The 21,156-nt window shown below is 41.2% G+C and overlaps 2 protein-coding genes across 11 annotated transcripts in view; one reads left to right on the top strand and one right to left on the bottom strand.

The window, feature by feature from the left end:
- Ktl (BTB/POZ domain-containing protein Ktl) overlaps positions 1 to 6,275 on the top strand; it is a 55,294-nt gene extending 49,019 nt beyond the window's left edge. The window contains exon 4 of the mRNA XM_065489146.1: positions 211 to 6,275. Within this exon, the coding sequence (XP_065345218.1) occupies positions 211 to 331 (121 nt within the window). The 3' untranslated portion in view covers positions 332 to 6,275. The remainder of the gene's footprint in view (positions 1 to 210) is intronic.
- Positions 6,276 to 8,408: 2,133 nt separating this feature from the next.
- Positions 8,409 to 19,198, bottom strand: cic (Putative transcription factor capicua). 10 transcript variants are annotated; one of them, XM_065487781.1, is made up of 25 exons: positions 19,057 to 19,198; positions 18,328 to 18,451; positions 17,677 to 17,912; positions 17,256 to 17,469; positions 16,859 to 16,986; positions 16,148 to 16,658; positions 15,744 to 16,059; positions 15,501 to 15,688; positions 15,220 to 15,448; positions 14,855 to 15,164; positions 14,567 to 14,795; positions 14,243 to 14,445; positions 14,031 to 14,189; positions 13,797 to 13,976; positions 13,502 to 13,743; positions 13,214 to 13,450; positions 12,661 to 13,108; positions 12,364 to 12,469; positions 12,133 to 12,313; positions 11,963 to 12,077; positions 11,707 to 11,902; positions 11,383 to 11,576; positions 11,184 to 11,328; positions 11,060 to 11,118; positions 8,409 to 9,459 (listed from the first exon to the last, which is right to left on the bottom strand). In XM_065487781.1, exons 2-24 carry the CDS (start codon positions 18,446 to 18,448, stop codon positions 11,060 to 11,062), a joined length of 4,947 nt encoding a protein of 1,648 aa, XP_065343853.1. In that variant the 5' UTR covers positions 18,449 to 18,451; positions 19,057 to 19,198; the 3' UTR covers positions 8,409 to 9,459. The 10 variants fall into 10 exon arrangements, with proteins under 10 accessions (XP_065343853.1, XP_065343862.1, XP_065343861.1 ...); XM_065487790.1 differs by having other exon boundaries at positions 8,409 to 11,118; positions 15,744 to 16,029; XM_065487789.1 differs by having other exon boundaries at positions 8,409 to 11,118; positions 14,567 to 14,768.
- Positions 19,199 to 21,156: the final 1,958 nt, after the last annotated feature.

Here is a 21,156-nt window from a genome sequence, read left to right on the forward strand (position 1 = left end):
ATTCCGCGCGATTCACGTCAGGTCGGCTGAATATTTAATCGGGCTCCATTAGCGGAGGCTGAAAAGCACAGGGGCCTGTGGGCCCTGGATTCGTCTATTATTGAGCGGCGCGCGGCGGTAAATAATGCAATCGGCAAGCGGCGCCGACAACGGCTTTGTGCCCACCCAGCATACCTGGCTGCTGCATGATGTTTGTGCTTTTTGTTCCAGATGTGTTGCGAGCTGCGGATCAGGGACAGCAGGTGCACTCAACGAGCCACTCAAGCCAGGCATGGACGCCGAAGAGAACAGGTGGAACCACTACAATGAGTTTGTATTCGTCAGAGATTAAGTTGTCGGCAGACAAAAGGTTTTAATATCACATACACACACAAGCTACTACTCCGAAAGATTAAAAGGCCATTGGCACGCGAAATCAACTTCAAATGCATCTACCGACAGCGTTTTGCTTTTTGTGCACGGTTCAGATTTGTAAAGTAAACCCATCGCGGATGCGATAGCATTTATATAATTGAAGATGGAATCGAGATTTTGTAATAAAAAGAGTACGAACGAATCACCGCCGCGTGTTCCTTATCATCGGCTGGCAGGACTGTGTTTTTTGTGAGTGCACAATCGGATAATTGGTGACAGAAATTGATCATATATTGACATTGTATACCTGTTCAGTTACGAAAAAACGTGAATTTGCTGTAAATAGGTTATTTCTTCCAAATTCACTGACCTTGAACAGTTCTCGTAGACGGTAGGGTAAAATTTCGCTTTGTGGCGTTCGATTGTCAAGCATTCGCACGCGTTCGCAAGCGAACTCACCGTTTCTTCATACGATCTCAATTTTGCACGATTAGTTGAAATTTAGCAGTAAGCAAAAAATAAAACATTGAAGCAACACGTCTCATTATTTAACACGGCATTCTTTTGTGCTAGTGTTATTTCCTCGACAAGGTACTTAAGCGAAATAATGCATTTCTCAGAAGCAACAAACATAATCTTCTCCTAAAAGTTTCCGCTAGTCCCAAAGTGAAATTTCTACCGGCTGATGCAAAAAGCGGCAGCTGTGCTGGGATTTGGACTTCTTCCCAGGAGCCATTCCCTGGAAAAGTAGCGCATATATGAAATAATTCGACGGACAATGGAGACCCGCTTTTGTGGAGAAACAATGGCAGTGGCGGAGGGATAACGCACGCGGCTGCTTTCCTCCCTCTCTTGGCATTCATTACTTTAATATGTAAATACCAGCAGAGAAAATCACACTCTCGCTAATAATGGTGTTCATTTGTATTGCACACGCGCGCTGCAGCAATCCCTCTCTCACTTTTGCCAGTTGAAATATGGCAGCGTGCCCGTACATACGTCTGTTGCGAGCGAAATGTTCGCGTACACAGCGAGATTCTGCTTTTTCCGGTTCTTTTTATCGATTCTCGACGCGTGCATGTCTCGTTGATTTTTACACACATCCGCCCGGCACACGCGCGCAGAGATTGTGCCTGAATGGCATTTTTCCTCTTTTTTTGCGAGCGAATAAATTTCCACCAAGAATAGCTCTGATGTGCAATCCTCAAAGTGCATGGCGTCTAGTTTTTCACCGTGATTCATGGCGCAAGAAGACGCTAACTTGACCAACGAGATTTTTGAAGAATGAAAAGCGGCGAGGGACAAAAAGAGTCCGTTGTTTTATGGAGCAGAGAGGCCCGGCCGGAGGATTTTTACGAGGGCGTAAAATTCAGGGGAGAAAAAAATCACTTAGAGCGCGGATCAAATTTTTAAAAGACCACCTGCAGGCTGGATTTGCAAATCGCGGACGGAGCAACACCCGGCGCGCGCGTCTGTATTCTAATTAAACATCGAGCTTTTAGCCACGGTTGAGTGGGCCTTAATTCCATGCCTGCGATCCGCCACCCTCTGACCTTTCCGGCCCAAATTGGGGCTGGCAAACGGCGTGGCGGCGCCGCTCTGGTCCACACACGCCTGCTTTTCCCCGCGGATTCGGCCAAAGTTGCGTGCGTCGCTTGGGACCGAGGCGGCTGACCCGGAACCTGTGGCCGCGCTGATCTGCCAGATCATTAGGGCGGAAAACTTTGATTGATGCCGGCAGCCAACTTTTCACACACCCCCTCTGGCGGCTCGGCTTTTATTTTTCCGCTCGCGTATTTTCCCTGCTCCATCAGCCGGGCTAACCGAAACGACCGAGCCAAGTCGGCCGGCGCAAATAATGAGCCGGGCAAAGTAGTTCAAAAGTCCATTTGCCGAGCTTAATTGACCAAGCTCCGAGTTCCGCTCGCATCGGAAATAAATTTTTTTCTCAAATCGAAAGCACTACTCTCGCCGTGTCGAACGTGTGAATGGAAACAAATGACGGAACGTCGCACGAATGCTAATTAATGGTCCGCGTCAATCAGTTCGACTATAATTATTGCAGCCGAGTGGGGCCTCGAGCGCTCGTCCTCTGTTTGCGGCCGCACCTGCCGGTTCGATGTGAATGTGTGCGCTCACACATTCAAATAGGGTTCGTTCGCAACCGACCGCACTGGAAGACACGAACATTAGATTAGCATCAAGCTTAATCGGTTGGTACAATAGCATTATTAACACGCTGGATAAGCTAATGGATTGCGTGTGCATGCTCTCGCTTTGAGTGGCGTGGGCGGAATGCCGCCGCACAAAGCAACATCATCCGCCGCGTTGAACACCTGCAAACAAATTTGTAGTCCGCTAGATCGGCCGGGATTTGAGCCTCTCTTGTTGACAGAGATGGAAATCCAAGTGATTTGTCACACTGGATGTTTTGCTGCGGCGATGTCTAAATCTGACGGACGACTCAATTTTAATTAATTCGGATCAATGCTTGGTAGCACCAAGGATATCTTTGCAGAAAAGGAGAAAATTAAAAATGGTTTCCATGAGTGAAGTTTGGCTAAAAAATGATCTCGCACTTTCTCGAATTGGACTTTCACTGTTTCACATACAGTACTTAACCTGTGCATCAAAATTCATACCATGGCAGTAAATGTTAAATTACTGGTCATTGAAAACGATCAACTGCACTCATTGATGAGCTAAACCAAAATTAGAAACAAAAATAATGTCGTAAACTCCGCCACTCGCCGTCCTTGCAACAAAATTTCTCTTACAAAAATTCACAAGCAAAAAAATTCAATACTTTTCAAAGAGTGAAATTTCACTTCTTATGTCACAAAAATTCTGGGAGAAAAAATTCTGTGTTCCTTGTAAAGGTTTACAGCTGCCGTGAAAATGTATTTCAATGAAATGTTGAGTATTGATTCAGCGAAAAAAAATCACGCAAGAGGATAATTCTAATTGTAGTAATTTATGGTCAAAGTTGATCATTTTTCAAAACAAAAAATGGTCGTTTTGCCTTTCCATTTCCAATTTTTACAAATTTTCCATCCTATGAATTTTGTAAAAATAATTTTTGCTACCCTTTCATTGAAATTATTTAATTTTTCCGCCAGCGTAAGCTTTTGTGTGAAAACACGCGAGGTTTTGCCGTTTTTTCAGATGCGTGTAAAATGACAGCATGCGCGCAATTATTCATTGGCTGGAAGGGAAGGACTGAGTTATATTATTATCGCCACTATCGCGCGCGTAGTATTATTATTAGCGGACGAGTGTGAACGCATCGGCCGAAAAGCGTTGCGCTCGATTAATTAATCAATAGTTTGTTGCCACGCGCTGACGTCATTTTCACAATTATTGTCCAACTTTGCCGGAACCTCCCGTCCCGAAATATATATTACTCCTCCCTGCTTGCTCCCGACGCACTTAAAGTAGTTTATGCACGCGTCGTCTCGAGCCAAAAAAGTTGCCCCGCGCCGAGTGAGGTGTTTGTTCCAACGAGAAACTTTCTCTTCGTCACAGCTACTGCTTACCATGCGCGATAAATTATCCCATTGCTCCGCACTGTTGGGAGGTCGCTTCCAAAGGAACTAAACAATCTCAAGGTGCAAGCTGCGTCCCGGCACTTTCCTGAGCCCGATGTTTCTCCTGTATTTGGAAACGACCTCCTCATTTGCTGGAACACTTTTCCGATGGGTAACTGCAGAAGCTCTCCAGGTGGGAATTTCCACGGACCAAATCTCAACCTGATTGAAAATTGATTTCCCGTCTCCCAACTGCAAAGCCTATTCAAGAAAATAGTCACTCTTTACAAGATAATTTTAGCGAGGGAAGATAATCTTATGCATCTCCAGTACGTAATATTGCACCTATAGGCGTTTCTGCGTCAACGCTAACTCCAAAAGTCGGTTTCACTCATTTTTAATATTATTAATAAACAACCCGCCGTAAATCATAAAAAAGTTAGGGGAATAAATCAATGTGTGGGTATTTGTTACGAGGATGAAACATCAATAATAATTCTAAATAACCGTTCACACGCATAAAGCAAAACTAGTACACAAGTGTACTCGATATAAACATACTAAAAACGTAATAAGCATAAAAATTTACACGATAAGGATATGAACCCCGCGATGAACTATGTACTTATAAAAGGCGTTTGAGACGAGAAACCTATTTTGTGTACCTGCTTCTTTGTATAATTGAAAACAAAATAATGATAAAAAGAATCAACTCACTAATACACACAGCTCTATGAACCTATTACTATTCGTGTGACACTACTTGTTTTAAATGGACAAAGTATGTCGTGCGTCTCGTGTTGGACTGTCTGCTGTTGATACGCGAATGTTCGGCGAGAGTGTAAAAACTACTGCTAATCAAAAATGGAACAACGGCTCCACTTGTTCAGTTCATATATACAAACATGTTCATGTGCAAACGACGAGACCTACTTCAATCCGCGGGTATGCACTTCTCTTGAAAGTCTTTTCTGTGATTCCCCTTTTGATTAAGGAACCAATCTTAAGATAACCTAATTCTTAAGAAACTACTTCTCCGCAGCCAAGAACGATTCTTTTGAACGGCAGATTATGTGGCAAGTGAGGTCGTGCTTTGCAATTAAACATAATTTAATTTGGCCCCCAAACGACGAACTCAAAATTCAACAAAGCCGGCGCACGTTGTCAACTTCAGCCGTGGAAAGTCGTTCGAGAAAATAAACCCCAAAACTATCAAATCAAAAGCTACTTATCGGTTCATTTTTGAAAGTACTGTTTCTTGAAATCTCAACACAGTAAGCGAAATAATGCTTAAAAACAATAAAAATCAAACTCCTAGGGCATTTGATCTCCCACTTAATCAAACTTCTTCCATTATAATGGACCACCCATTGAATTGAAGACAACACAAAAATCATTAGAAATATATAATTTATATTTTGGTTGGTGCTGTGCAAAATTATTGACGACGCAGGAGATTATTTGTCTCTGGAAAAGCAACAACGAAATGAATTTGAATAAAATACAAGCCCGTCGAATGTAGTAGTGCGTATACTCAAGAGTCATATATATGTGATTTGCTCTGCTCGTCACAAATATTACCTTTCAATACGCGGATCTGACGGACGGAAAGCAAGCAAGCCAGACAGATGGAAAAAGGCCGCTGACAGATTGGTGAGACGTAATTATTGTTTAGATCGATCGCACCAGCAGCAGCAGAGTACATTTTAATTATTCGCGGCGAGCCGATTATTAAATCAGCAATTAAGGCCCTGGACGCCCTCTGACGAGTAATAATTTGAAGGTTGATTGTTTGAGCGCTACACAATGTGACAAGGATTGTACATAGAGGGTAACGATTAAATTGTAGGTTACTATATTTATGATTAACATTAATCATCGTTGTTATGCGAAACTCACAGTATATATATATATTTATCAAATCGCACACCCTCACAAATTGTGGTGGAATGCGTGTGAGAGCGCGAAATTGTAAAGTTGTAACCGAAGCTCGCGGTGTAAAGGTTTAATAAATAAACTGAAATATGACACTTTGCACCCCCGCTTAACTTTTTCACGCAACAATCTTGTACCATAATAAAACTATTGATTATATCAATGAGAAGTTCAACTGTTTTGGTCTGTAGAACGGAAAATTATTAATGATATTGAAGCATAATGCATTTATGATAACTAATTATTATTGACTACATGGAGGTCTCGCATTCGGACCATATCACGTTTATCAATCAATACTCGACGAAAGCATTGCAGAATAAGCACATAATTATAACACTTGCATTGGTATGGACCGCAGATATTGATTATACGTTGAACACTTGAGGCAACTAATCGGAATGATTGTGTAATTATCTCCTATGAGTATGATCCAATAAATATTTAGGGCTAATAAAATGCCTGTGTTTCCATCAAAGAAACCACCCTCTTTTTAGGAAGCTATTATTTTCATTTTATCTCTAGCGTGTGTAAAACCCATACACCAAATTAATGATTCCTGTTCATATTAGACTATTTGTGATTTTGTGACACCTCAAAGGCTACTATTGTAATCATTAGACCCCTGGTGACATTTGATTTGAGAAATTTATTACTTTATTTTTAAAATAAAAATATTATTTCCTATTTGATTGTCTTCGTGCTTAGTAAGCCCCTACTCAATTAGTTCCCTGATTTTCTTTACGGCGGTATATAATATCGTAATAAATAATACCGATCGCTTAAGGGCTACCCTGACCCCAGGGTTCAAGTTTTCACATGTTCTGATGGTCTTGTTTGACCTCAAGGGTGATCTCAGCATGTTCCAAATGTTAAAATAAAAAAACATTTTTGTAACATTTAACCCTGTGTATCTCAAAAACTAAGTTTCCCCATCCTGAAAATTTCTTATGCATGTTTACATACACTTACGGCAACATATGATCCATGAAATAGAATAAAAATTAGAGAGACCATTTTCTTATGTATCTATTCAAATTTTAAAAATAAACGACACCAAAAAACTATTTTTGCAAAAAAATATTAATTGTTTTTGCCCTCTAAGAGGCACTTTTTGGCACAACGGTTGATATTTAAGCTTAATAAGAACTCGAATAGATAATACCCTCAATTTTGTAGGGTCCAAGAGGTAGATTTTCCGGGAAAATTGCCTCACATTGTCACATCAAATTTTTTTGATGATTTTTAATAAAAATTACTCTATAACTTTTACCAGTAGTCTTATAGAAGAAAATTATTTATTACATTTTGTTCTTTAATGTTATGGTATGGTGAGAGCAGTCTCGTTTGATCATCTTTTCCTTAATTTTGAACATCTTCTGAATGAGAGTAAAATGTGTTTGAGTATAATGCCTAATTAATTTTTAAATCCGTTGCCACAATTTAAAGCCTTAATATTTAGATTATAAATAAATTTGTAGCAGATCAGCAGAGCAACTATGTATGCCCCATATATATGCATCCCCCATTTTTATCGATTGAAAAGGGAAACCTAAAATAAAGAAGTGCCCACAGTTAGTAAAGTTTAATTTAAAACAGTTATTTTGATTGTGCTGCCTGCTGCTCCATTTTAATTTCCAGAAGGATTTCAAGAATATCCATTGACTGAATGACTGAAAGCAGGTAGGTGAATCTGCGTTTTTAAGTGAGAGCGCTGATTGAAAACAAGTTCGTTGGCGATACAATTACCCTTTACAAGGCGCTATAGAACACTCTATTTCAGTTTGGTTAGCTGTGCGCACCAGATAAGTCAGTTTAGTCAGCGGAGAGGCGTGTTATTAATTAACAAGTCAAGTGGCGTCGGCTAGCGAAAGCAATTCATTTGCTCCGCTCTCGGTCAATGCAGCGCAACGGGCGTTAATTTCTAATTAAACCGGCCAGGATACTCGATGATCACTTTTGGCTTGTGTTTTCACGGCTCGTTGGACCCCAACCCTTTCCCATTAAACACTACAAGCGCCGTACAGAGTTGGCTCTCACCTCCCACCTGACCGGTACTATGCTACTATTAAACTAGTCATGTGATTTGAGTATATATTTTTCGTCTCATATTCATTCTCATATTTCATTGATCTTTTCTATCCGTTCAACCAATGGGAACAAACGTTGGGTCTTTTAAACTACACGTTAAAAGAAATGTGGTATTTAATGTAAAAACGGTATTGCTTAAGCCAAGCATGAATATACCATTCATGTTTGCGCGGGGAATATTTTTTTATCATCAGTATGTAGAGTATATATGCATTGGATTTTTTAATTTTTTACTCCTTTAAACGGGTTTTTATTTGATAATTAAAAGTGTCTTGAGAACTTTCAATTAGCAAGAAGCATCTTTCCAGGTAAAGTCGAAGGAAAATATTTCAGTTCTTAAATCTTTTGTTTGATTATGATGATTTATGCAGCAAAAAGCCGTGTTGAACTATAATAAAGGCTATTTTAAAAAGGAAGTTTTCTAATAGTAAAGAAAGAATTGATTTAGCACAATTCACTCTTAGTTTGCGCTTAGGAGTATAGCATTAAAACAAGTTGATATATTTTGAGTTAGATTGTCTTTATTAAACTTTTTTACCAAACACTATTATAGCAAATGTTATTCTCTGTCTCTGTTTATTAGTACACAACGTAGAATAGCTTCATCAGAAGAGATAACAAAAAGTTAGTGGTTCAGATAGAGAGAGAACAAGAGAAATAGTAGTGTTACATATCATGATCCGAACATAAATAGTCAATATAATACACGATATGAATCAGCGTATTCATCGCAAAATTAACCGAGGAAATAAATTGATACAAAAGTTGTACAACTTAAAAACAACAGTGTCAACACTTAAACCCAAGTTTTTATCGATAAACTCCTACACTTCATTCATGTTTTTATTTCATTTTGTTTGCTTCCTCGTTTCGTTTTATATAACTATTTCTGTATGCGTTATATATTTTCTCGTTAATTTTATACACAGAGAGAAGAACAAGAAGGAAAAACGCTCCATTCTTAATTAATTAATGCATTTTTGCAGCGGTGGCGGCGGTGACGAACGAACGACTGATTAATTCAGAGCGGGACTTTTTCTACAGCTTACTTATTCATTCGCTTGACACTCGTCTCTCTTTCTCTCGTTCCGTCTGAATAGTAATTATAATATTTTCACTTTAAGGCATTTGTTCTTTTGTCAATGTTCTAATTGGTACAGTAATAATTTAATGATAATAAGAATTATTGGTGCTTGTACATCGTGTTCCAGACAGTTCAAACTGCTTGAATAATCTTGATTTTTTTCTATTTCATTTCATTTAAAAAGGGCCGTTCTCGTCGATGGCACCTCTCGCACTGCCGCCTGACCTGGCACGTGGTTGCATTTTTGAGCTCCAAAGACAAGGCCTAAAAGTTGCTTAAAATGTCCCGCCCGACGGCGCGTTAACTTATGACTCGTAGTACAGGTCGCGTGTCTTTTAAATTAAAGCAAGTATGTCCACTTTCGCAGTCTTAATTGGTCAATAATGGTGGTCACGCGGCAGTGCGGGAAGCGGCCTCGGGTCAGGTAAATGGAGGGCTGCTTGTACAACTTGCTTCGTTTGCATCGCTCTGACAACACGCAAGAGAAAAGAGATGTATGTACAAATAATGATCAACATTGAATAAGATAGCCCGGCGCGCGCTTGGCCCGAGACGGAGCGCCCTCGGTCAGTTCAGGAAAGTGTTCGTTGGAATGGAAAAGTAGGATCGAGAATAAGCTCTTAAATGAGCTGCGCGTACAAGCGACGGAGCTACAATTTAGAAAAATAATGCGAGACGTAGAAAAATAGGGTTAAAATTAGCGAGAACTAAAAATTTTGAGCCTAAAATGTCAAAACGTAAAAAATAATATTGCAAATTCAAGGTTCAGTCTTTCAAAATCCCTCCGAAATTGGGAAGGCGGGGTCCTGAAATCTTTCTTTTCCCGAACCAAAACGCGGCGCTAGACCTTACACTGTGTAAAGAGAAACATTTATGATTGAAAACACATTCAAGTTTATTCCCGATAAGAAATGAGTGCGTTGCAAAAGCTCAGAACTGTGGCGGCTCGGGTAAGTTTCTCTCTACCAGCGAGCAGTTGTCTTGAATTACTGCTCCGAGTTTTATTGCTTAACGATTGACTTGTCGGTGAGGGACTCTTTTATCATTTTAGAATGAGCAAGCGGATTTGGGAGTTCGCGTGTGAGATCCGAAACGCTCAAGAGCATGTGGGGAGAACATGGGCTAGCCCGTGCATAGAATTCGCACCCTCAAATGTGTACTAATTACTGCCAGCTTTTGCAACTATCAGAAAAGGCAATCAACATATGGAGAATTACAATAGTTGTACAGTGAGTGAGAAAGAATTGTTCGATTGATAGGACGACTACTTTTAATGCTCTCGTATCAATCTAATTACATATTCTTTAAGTCCTTAATTAACAAGAACTCCACTTATTTTAACTTACTACCCATTTTTCTGATCCTTGCTCTTCAACTTCTTTCCAGTTTCTTAAATATCACCTCTTTGCCACTACAACACTCATCTGTTTAAATTCGACTTAAATGCTAAAAATTTGTGGGCTTCCCATTGATGGTGGAAACTTTTATCATTATTATGTACATTAATTTATCAGTGCAACATAAAATTAATCAATAATGTTGTAATAATACCGTCACCTTATCAATTAATTACTAAATTAATAGTATCATTTTTCAACAGGAAGCACTCTAATTGCAAACATATTTTTTAATATAAGCTGGGAAAATGTGATAATCAAGTTTTCCAGTTGGCAAATAAGTAAAATTGGCATGCTCATTGCAGTAAATTAAGGTAACTGGAGTCCAAAAAACTTTAATTGCAAGGAACCGATGGGTCTAAAATTTAACTGCCAGTAAATAAAAGGTAAGTACTGGCCCTTGATAAAAATACAAAGTCTAAAAAAATTTGTGCATGTCATATAGTGGTGAAAATAAAACTATTTTCACTATTACGCTTGCTCCAATTTTGTAAGGTGCAGGTAAATGTTCACCAACTACGACATCTCCAAAATCTTCATCAAAATACTCAAAATTGGTTCTACTTCATGTGAACCATAGTGTTGACCACTCTCAATTCACATTTTCTAGCTAACCACAGCGGATTTTGCCAGAGAAAAATCGTGTTCGGTCAGATAACACTAAACTGTACCTAAGAGTTGTTTTGGCTACTAGTTGTCGGCGTTGAATTGGCTGAAGCTCCTGCAGCTGCTGCGGAAGGATAAACAAATTTAACATGCAAGATCAGCCACTACTTGAGGAAGATAAACACTAACCCTGATTATTCTGATTGACAGCTGGACTGCCTGGTGTTGGTGTACTAGGTATCTTGATGGTCGTGCTGGCCTTAAGCCTCTGCCTCACCTCTCTAATTTTCAATTGGAGAGCACCCTTGGTGGGGAACAAGTCAGCATGTTCAGCCTGATCAGGGAAAGACTTAGAATGTTACCACAAAAAGTTACAAAAAAATCATACTTGGAAATTGGAAGTGGCTTCAGTTGATGGGAAAAATCCATGATTATTGAAGAGCTCCATGACCAAAATTCTTCGTTGCTCCAGAACGCGTCTATGCCCTCTATCTCCCGACTCATTGCTTGCTGAGTTGGGTGGTCCTGAGGCGGTCCTAGGTGTCTTTGGCGTTCGAGGACTGGCAGCTACTGCATCCTCTTCTAACATAAAAATACTAAGTTAAATATTGCGCTTAAAATTGGGTTTCTTCAAAAATTAAAGCAGAAAACTTAAAAATTATTTTAACTGCAAAAATGTATGCCTATTCTATCAGCATTTTATATAACTTGCCTCTGAATGGGTTTTCAGGATTGAAATCTGGCGGGAAGAAAGTTTGACCGACAAGTCTGGCTGACGGCATTAAATTCGCGCTTTCAGGATTTGATGAAGGTGGCGGAAGTGGCTCCAGCATCATGTTACTTGTATGTGGTGTGGCAGGCTGACTGCTCTCTTCCCTTTCTTCAGCAATCGATTTCTTCCGATAACTCTGCAGAGATCAAATAGTTGTGAGATGGACAGTAAATACACATAAAGGCCATACATGTACCTGTACAAACACCCTTGGACTGGTGTTAGGGATGACACTGGGAGACTTTCCCTCGTGTGGTTTAAACTGCGGTAAAGATGAAAACTTTGCTTCAAAGTTGACCGTCTCAAGCACCCTGAAAATACCATAAAATAGCTCAATAGTTCTATGGCTCTAAATGATGAACTCACTTGTCCATTCCATCCTCTATATTTTTCTTAAAGAAACTCTTCTTGCAAGCTGGGGAAATAGGCATCGAGCCTGTTGAGCCACTTGGGCTTGGAGGAACCGGTTCTTTATCTTGGTTTTCAGGAAGCAAGCCACCCGATGAAGAACCATGGTTGCTGAGCGAACCTTCAGAAGCTGTAGAAGCTAGGAATCCACTTTAGAGTTTAAATCATTTTCATAATTTTATTTCATACCTTTGCGTCTTTGCAACGGAGCTTTGCCAAGTTGAGCCGGCGTTGGAGCTAACACAAAAGGCTGCCCATTTTCATTGGTTTCAGGATCAGCCTTTGATTGCTTTGCCTGGAAGAACAATGATATTATAGTCTCAGCTAAGCTACATTATGTCTTGATAAATATACATTAACAATCTTTGATCAAATTTTAGACCATTATTAAATACAAAAATTATTAGCACAGTCATAGATTATCAGACTTCAAATGCTTGGTACAAGTCAGCAGCAACTCAATCAAAAGCTTGAGTAGGTATCTACCTCTTGGGGATGCTTTTGAGTAGCAGCAGGAGCTGGCGATGGCAGACTCTTGGTCACAATGACAGTCTGTGCCGTGGAGCTGGGAGCCGATGTTTGTGCAGCTAAACTGTAAAGCACGCTCTGCGTGCCAGTAGCAGGAACTGTCGAAGCTTGGGACATTGGTTGCAACAATCTCACGAATGTTACTGTTCCTGATTGTTGCTGTGGGTGTGGCTGTTGTTGTTGCTGCTGCCCAAACGACTTGGCCTGCATGTGAGTCTTGACCTTTGGGCTAGTAGGCAGGAAAGCACCACCAGTGGGTTGGAATTTTGAAAGGCCAGCTGGGTTTTGTGGAGAGTATGGGAACTTGTGTGGCGTCGGCGATGGCTGAGGCAAGTTAGTTGGGCTGAATGGACTGTACGTTGGGCTTGAGCTGTCAGAAGGCAATCTGTGAGGTAGGAGTAAACTGTTTTGGAAACAAAAAGAAAGCAGAAACCAAAAAATTAAACAACATAAAATCAAACACAATTTGAACATAAATGCAAAAATAAACAGGAAAAGGACAAAGAATTACCTCATTTTAATTGGCTTCGGTCTGCAAGTTGTGGAGTTATCATTTTGAGAGCTGGGCGACTGAGGCACTGCCTCTTTTTTTGCATCTAGCCCTACAGGCTGAGAGGACGCCTGGCTTTTCAAAAGTGAAACTTGTACTTGCTGGTGAGGCTCACTAGTAGGGATTTGCGAAGTTTTTGATAAAGTACTTGGCCCGATTCCTGGAGTCTTGCCGTTGTTTGAAGCAACAGGACTGAACCTGCAGTTGTAGATTTTTTACAAAGCTCTATTTTGATGTGACATTGAGTACCTTTGCTGTGGAAACACTTTGTTTTCAATCAGAGTTTCATTTTCTGATTCTGAGTCAGAGTTGACATTCTCAGCACATTTTAGATCAATCATTGGACCTTCTTTGCCTTCTTCACCTTCCTTGGACAAAGGTTCTTTGGGTGTGCTTGGCTGACTAAGATCATTCTTTCCAGAAGAACTTTTTCTTTTGTCTTTTGAGCACCACTTCCACTCAGGATGAGCTTTGAAGTGTGCCTCTTTAACCTGCAAAGCCAGAAATATAATTTCTGTTGTCAACACACACCTAAATAATGTACCTCTGAAGCGAGCTCATGATATCGCGTTTTCTCATCAGTTCCCAATGCATACCACCATTCACCTAAAATTTTACTGACAGTCCTGTTATCTTGGTTTGGATGGCGTTGATGCACAAGAGCTCTGTGTCTCTTGCTAAATATCATAAAAGCATTCATCGGACGTCGTATTCTATCTTTGCCCTGCAAATCAACGACAGTCAGTTTTTGGTTGGAAAAAAAAGTCAAAGGAGATACCTTCACTGGACTTGGTAGAGCAGAGAGACTTTGAGATCGTCGTTTATCACCAGCTACTTGATCTTCTTTGCTGCTGTTTGGTTCAGGCTCAAACACATCATCATCTAACTCGGCACTGGTCTCGATGTCCATCTTTTCCTCAACAAGAGAATTTTTCCGCTAAAATGGAAGCATTGAAGTGTCTTTAAAAACTGCAAAAATCTACAACATACCTCTGGTTTGCAAGGTGGAGCAAGTGGAGGGTGCGCTTCTGCATTGGCAACTTTGTTGTTTGTCAAGTTATTGGCAATGCTATTTTGCTGGCTCGCCGTTGGTGGTTTCACAAGTACAGAATTTGCAGTAGCGGCCGGTAAGATAGGAACCAAATTGGTCCACGGGTATGTAATAGCAGCTGTGGCAGTGTTCGGCTCTGAAACTACAAGACTTCAATAAAAACACCTGAACTAAAAAAGTTAGATATTAGGAGTATTGAAAGTAAATTCATTATTTCTCCAGATCAAATATGTTTCAAGATTATCCAACTACCCCTTACACACCTCTCGTTTCTGGGGAGACAACTGGTACAATGTGTGTTGGTCCAACGATTACTGGCTGGAATTTGGGTGTGACGTGATTCTCATCAGAGTTATGTTTGTTGTCAGTCTGCTGCACAGCTACGCAAATAATCGAGTGCTCAGGGTTGGACTTGTTGGACTGAACAGTATACAGAGTCAGTTGCTTCTGAGTTGTCAGTGCCTTCTGCAACAAAGGCTGGCCTTGATTTTGCTGTTTGTTAAAGCAAATTAGCATTAGCGACCATATAAGTGATGATGAACGGTCAGTACCTCATTAATGGTGTAATTCAACAAAGCAACTTGCTGCTCGTTGGTCCAGTTCTTCACGTTTGGACTAGGACTGATCCTAATTACACTTGTTTGGTTCGAGTTTGGGGCAGTGGTTGAAGTTGAGTTAACTGTGGATGTGGGATGAGAATTTTCTGAGATCACTTGTTGCTGAGTTTGTTGTTGCTGTTGAGGCAGTTGTGGCGCATGCTGCTGTGGCAACTGCTGATGTGTTCTTTGTGACAGATTTTGCATCGCTGTTGTTTGTACAGGGACTTTTGAAATAAGCATATGCGGACGAACAATCTCAGGCCTGTGAGGCGATTCGAGTTAATGAAAAAAAAAACGTATCAAAAGGCGTGCTGTACCTGATAAGGTTCTGTTGGTTGTTATAATTCCCAAATTGCTTGGGAACAGGACTGACATTGTGGGGAGAAAGCAATCTGTTGGCTGGTTTCTGGTCACTGTGGCTCACGATAGGGACAAACAGGTTAGTAGAAGCCCCAATAGGAGACCGGGACTGATGGAAGTTGGAGTGTGCATTTTGTTGGGCCTGGGTGACTTCTGGTGTTGCTGGTTTTGAAGTTCCCAGGGAAACTTAAAAAAATTGAGATAATGCAAGGTATTTAAATATTTTAGCCGCTTTTACCCATGATGTTAGCAGCTTCAGTTTCCTCTGCATCAAAGTTTCTACTGTTCAGTCGCAGAGCAGAGGCTCTAACCTGATTGCCATTGTTCCCATTTCCATTAGTATTACTGGCTGGAGGTCCTGGCAGTGGCGTAGGATTTGGCGTGTTGGACTGACTGGTGAAGATAGGTGAAGGCTCCTCAGACTCCCTGAACGAAACAGTTAAAAACTTCGAGCACTTGGATTGTAGTAATCCAAGCTTACCTTCCAGAGGATGGCGTGACACTGTTCTTAAGCGCTAAGTGTCTAGAGCAGTGGCCTCTGCGCTGAGATTCCTTGTTACAACCCTCCCGAGAGCACAGCCTCCGCCACTGCTTGCCGTTGAACTTCTTCCTTATGCCACTTTGAGTACGAACAACGTCGCCCTTTTTGTAGTGGTGAGGTGTGGTGGTCTGTGAGCGGCTTGGTGTGACAGAACCACCACTGTTTATCTGGTCACAGCAGGAAGAGCCACGGCTTTGCACAGATGATCGTTTGCTACTCCCTGTTTCTGATATTTTCACATCTATAATACAATTGCCTTCATTGGTAAAGCAGAGTTTATAAAAAAAATAAAAATAAATGTATTTCACAACAAAAGAAAACAAAAGTGAAATTAATAAAATTACCAATTTCTGAAGGAAACATGATGTCTTCTTTCCGCAAATCATCATCTGAGTCGACAAATTCGTCAAACTGCTTGCGCCGGAAATCAGCTTCGGCATGTTGGTGGTTATTTTGTACTACAGGTACAGTCAAAGTTGAGGCCGTGGATGACAGGTTGGCAGCGTGGGGAGAAGCCACACGCAGAATGGCTGGTGCAGTCGTGACTGAAGGTATAGGCATTGGGCCTGAAGGGTTGTTGTTGTTGAGGGGCGAAGTCGCAGAGTGACGGTACATCATAGGCGTGCATGGCACCAGGTTTTGGTGCGAAGTAGGAAGGGGAGACGCAGGCGCTGGTAGCGGCACCGGCACTTTGGTCACATATGACAAAGGCTCGGCGTGGTTCTCAGCATGATGAGCCAGCTCCTCTGCCCAGGGTGCTTGCAAAATTCGCAGGTGTGCGCGTTTCACTAGGCGCCTAAATGTTGCATCACCCATGCGTATCTCAACCAACACTTGCAATGGATTTGAGTATATCTGGAAATTACCAACAGGTAACAACAATTAACTAACAAACCTCAACATCAGTGGGCTTAGGATAGTTAACATTGGGATGGGGCAACTTAGATCATGTTTCCCTCCTAATGCTATATGAATGGGAAAGCAACGTAATTGCTGCTTCATTATCTCTCCTATCCTCACTCAGATTGTTAAACAAATGCTTTGGTAGTAATTACCTGACAAATTATAGCAGAAAGGTATCGGACCTCTGGGTGGCTATCTTTTACAGCAAAGGAAAACCTTCCACTCAGCTGACTGAGCTGACTCATACTTGGACATATGTCAGAAACAACATCAAGCGGGCCTATGAAAGAAGTAAACAGCGCCATTAATACTCTGCCAAATCCTTTGAGTAAATGTGCAATGAAGTGACTAAATATAAACACAATAAAATCTCAAAGTCAGCGCAAAGTAAAATTGAAGGAGGTTGTTCAAAATTTTCAACTTCATTCATGTTAAAGTGACACAACCAAATAACCAGCAAATGTAACTTGATCTTGGCAATTATTTTATCAATGTGAAGCACAAGATCCCAAAGATATTAATTCAAATTGTTTTGCCAGCAGAACTTACTATCAACAAAAACATTTCCGTAAAGCAGACTGACAGGTTCTTCGTTAATGCTGGTGCGGTCAAGGGTCACTGTTACCCCTCCCGCCTGGTTTCCAGTGTTCATCAAGACGTTGGATATTGTACCGGGCCGGTAAATTTGTGGGTTGTATTTGCTTCTGGCCAAAACTCGATGGCCAACAAAATCTTGAAGGTCAATGCAGCAGTGAGGGCCAGTCTGTAAAAGCTCCTAAGTGTAAAACATTTGCAGCGATTTTGACAGTAATTTTGATCAGAGGTTCAACAGTTAAAACAGCTTTTGCTTATGAGCAAAGTTTCCTTCCTGTTATGTGTATTGTGTATAGTATGTGATTCCAAGAGTGCTGACTCTAATTGCAGCAATGAAGCTTTCGGGTATAACAAAGGTGGTATCTAAAATTCTCACCTCCTTGGCAACCGTATAAGGGGCCACGTCGGTTTTGTGGTGAGCGGCTGGCATAGGCGCAGGGGGTGAAATCTGGACAGGTGGAGGCTGCAGTGACAGAGGTCCCACTGAGCCATGGCTAGCTGAGCTTGGTGGGTAGTATGAGGAGTAGTCGATCGGTGCACCCTGAACTGGGTTGTACTCATTACTGGCAGGGATGGAACTAACCAGAACCGTCGCCGATATCCTTGTATTGCCTTGAAGAATTAAAACATGGCTTGATATTGAATATTTCTTTGGAATGAAAGCATTATACTGAAATGATAATAGGAAAGTAAACTTATATCAGTTAAAACTATTTTCAATGACATTCCTTCTCGACTAAAAGGAAGCATCTTAAAAATTAATTATGACTCATTATGGATGTAAAATGATTTTTTTAAAACAATGGCAATGTTTTATCGAAAGAGCAGGATGTAGTAAGAGCCTTTAAAGTTGTACCATGATAGCGCGTAAAAATGCACGTGCAGGGTTACGGCTAATTAATACTGTGCAACAAAACAAGTTCTGCGTAAAGATAGTAAAGAGAACGGAGGTGATTAATAGTTCATTGTTCAAGGAATTCTACACAGGTGCGCAACTGAGGATGATTCACGCGCTTTTTCCTCCCACCTTTGTCGGTGACCGGGCTGCAGTTGTCTTCCTCCAATTCACTCGGGTCAAATTTCCTCTTCTTCGGCAGGTTTCGCACCGGGGGCTTTAGGACCCCGCCACCCGGTTCGTTCTCTGACATCTCCTGCGATACGAGCAAAAAATTAGGCAAAATGAGTCATTCAATTTCCCTCCTCCGCCTCCCGCAATGATCATCGGAGTATCGTTACAAGCGGTGACGAAACTGGCCAATTTCTTGTTTCTAACGCGCGATTCTGCACAACTGTAGGGATAACGGATGAAAATCACGTCGGCCCACAGCAAGATGAATAATATCGTAAACGTAACGCATGACACAGAGCGAGATGAGAGATAAAAAAATTGCTAGACATGCTGGTTAGCAACAGGGCATTAAAATGTATCCGCTCACTGTACGCAAGTGCATTTTATTTCAATGGCAGTTACTATATTACAACATCGGCGCGCTTCTAACGATAGCCATACCTCAAGTAGAGGGCCCAACAGACCCCAAGGAATGTAACAAGCGCACTCGGAATGTTTTGGGCATTAATAAAAAATCCAGAGTCAATGAAGAGTCTAAATTTACACAATACCCCCATCAACGTACAGGTGAATAATACTTGGAAATCCGCCATCTTACACCCGAGTTATTGACAAATTTTGGCTGCCTCGCGATCCCCATGCCGGGTCTAGGCAACCACCGTGCCTGACAGTCCCTATTACACCAACCTTGGTCTTCAGTTTGGGCCGCTGATTTGATCCCTGCGATCGCCCGGACGTCCGAAATACGACGTTCTTATGGCCCTTTACATCACTACCAACTTGGTTTCAGAATTTTCAACGAAATCTTTAACTGCATCACTACTTCTAGACGGGAAGGTTTACAATCAATAAATTTCAAGGAAGATTTCCTAGCTCTTCATTAAAGACACGAACAGTTGAGTGATGCCCGCGAACATTTGAAACTCGACGCCAAACTTTGGCGGCGGTAGAAAAATAACTAAAACAGCCGTGGCAGCCAGCAACGAATCAGAGAACTGAGAGAACAGAAAGCATGAGTAGCGAGCATGTTTATTGGCTGGCTATCTGCTTCGTTCGCACTATGTAGAGTAGAGACCGTAGAGACCATTCCCTCTCTTCTTACTACGTACACACACAAACATAACTGACCGACAGACCACTCTCCGTCGGCTCCCCCCCCCATACACAATGTTAGCTTGGTTAGCTAGGTTAGCTGAACATTTTTGCATTCGTTCAGCACACAATCACTACATATCACTATCACAGCCCTACGCAAATCTCTAGTTATATACTACACCCCTGATATTATCATTGAATAGTAATAATATAAAATAAAATAATAAGAGATTATTAATTGCATGTATTGATGGTTAAAAATCGAAAACAAGCACAAATGTTAAAGAAATTACGAGTATAGCAAAAGTTCACTCTTAAGTTTTTCGGTATACTATACATTGTATGAAACATGTAAAAATTTCACATTTAACTCCACTATTAAGTTTACCACCGTGCAATATATTACAATGTGATTATAATAAAGAGCTGGCGAAAAATTTAGCCTAAAGGAATCAGTAACTTTTTCCACCGTCATAAAATAGCGTATAAAACAGCTCAAAAACCAAACGCGATTTTTTTTTGTTGCAAAACAAGGGCAACAGTAAATTCAACAATTAAAACTTGTGTGCGTTTTTTCCGCTACCAATTCGCCATAATTATTATATTATACTGATTTTTTGAAAAGAGTGACAAAAGTTGTTGCTATCTTGGCCAGGTGAGAAGGAAAACGTTATTGGGTGTGATTGGATGGTGAGTGACTTGGTGTTGTGTTGTTGCTACACACGAAGCGAATAATTATGTACATATGTATTAGATATGAGCATGCATCACCTCTATTATACGCAGCCTGGAAATTTTATTTGTTGATATCAGCCACCGGGAACCGGGAAAACAAAATGCTGGATTGCTGGCCCGATCAGACCACGTGGCGCGTAGAGTAAACTAGCCTGGCTCTGGCCAAAGTGGGCTCTGAAGGCAACGATATTTTACACACAATACACTTGCGTGAGGGGCGAGAAAGGCGAAGGTGTTGTTGGGGGTGGGGGTGGAGGTTAAACATAAGAGATAGTCATATTTTTTTATACTATATTATCAGCACTATTCTTCCGTTCATAGGTTTAATTCATGAATAAATTGGCGAAATCGACAAAATTTTCCACTGGACTTAATAATGAATATTATCATATATAAAATAACAACTGGCATTATATTGTACGCTAGAACTAGAAAAGAGGGTGCTACCGTGCAAGTACCGTGCCGACCTATGTTTACGCACTATCAGCGACGCGGGGCAGTGGCCGCCGTAAAAGTGAAATCTCGGCCCTGCTCTCTCTCAAGAGGCCAGAGCCTGTTCCTCTAGCCATGCTTGACGTTAAAGGGTGCGGTGTGGGCAAAAAGGGTAACAGTCTGGTTACTATACCATACCTGTTTATTGTTGTTAGCGGCGACAGAGTACACATACAGCTTGGCTTCCAAGAGGGACGAACGGGGGAGCGAGAGAACGACGTGCTCATCGCGTGGCGTCAGGAGAGCGAATGTGTGTGTGCGTGACTCCTTATAAGGTGCGGGCAGGTTGTGCTCTCGAGAGGGATGCTTTTGCGTTGCCTCTATTGTTACCCGAGTTTCTCCCCTGTGGGCGCCCGTAAATTCACGTCGTTACATATCGGTTCATAAGAACTATTAATGCGATCGTAATATCGTCAGGTAAAACCCTGACATCTCACCGTGGTTTAGTTTTTCTTTTTTTTCTCT

This window comes from Cloeon dipterum, chromosome 4, assembly GCF_949628265.1.
Source record: "Cloeon dipterum chromosome 4, ieCloDipt1.1, whole genome shotgun sequence".
NCBI classification, from domain to species: domain Eukaryota; kingdom Metazoa; phylum Arthropoda; class Insecta; order Ephemeroptera; family Baetidae; genus Cloeon; species Cloeon dipterum.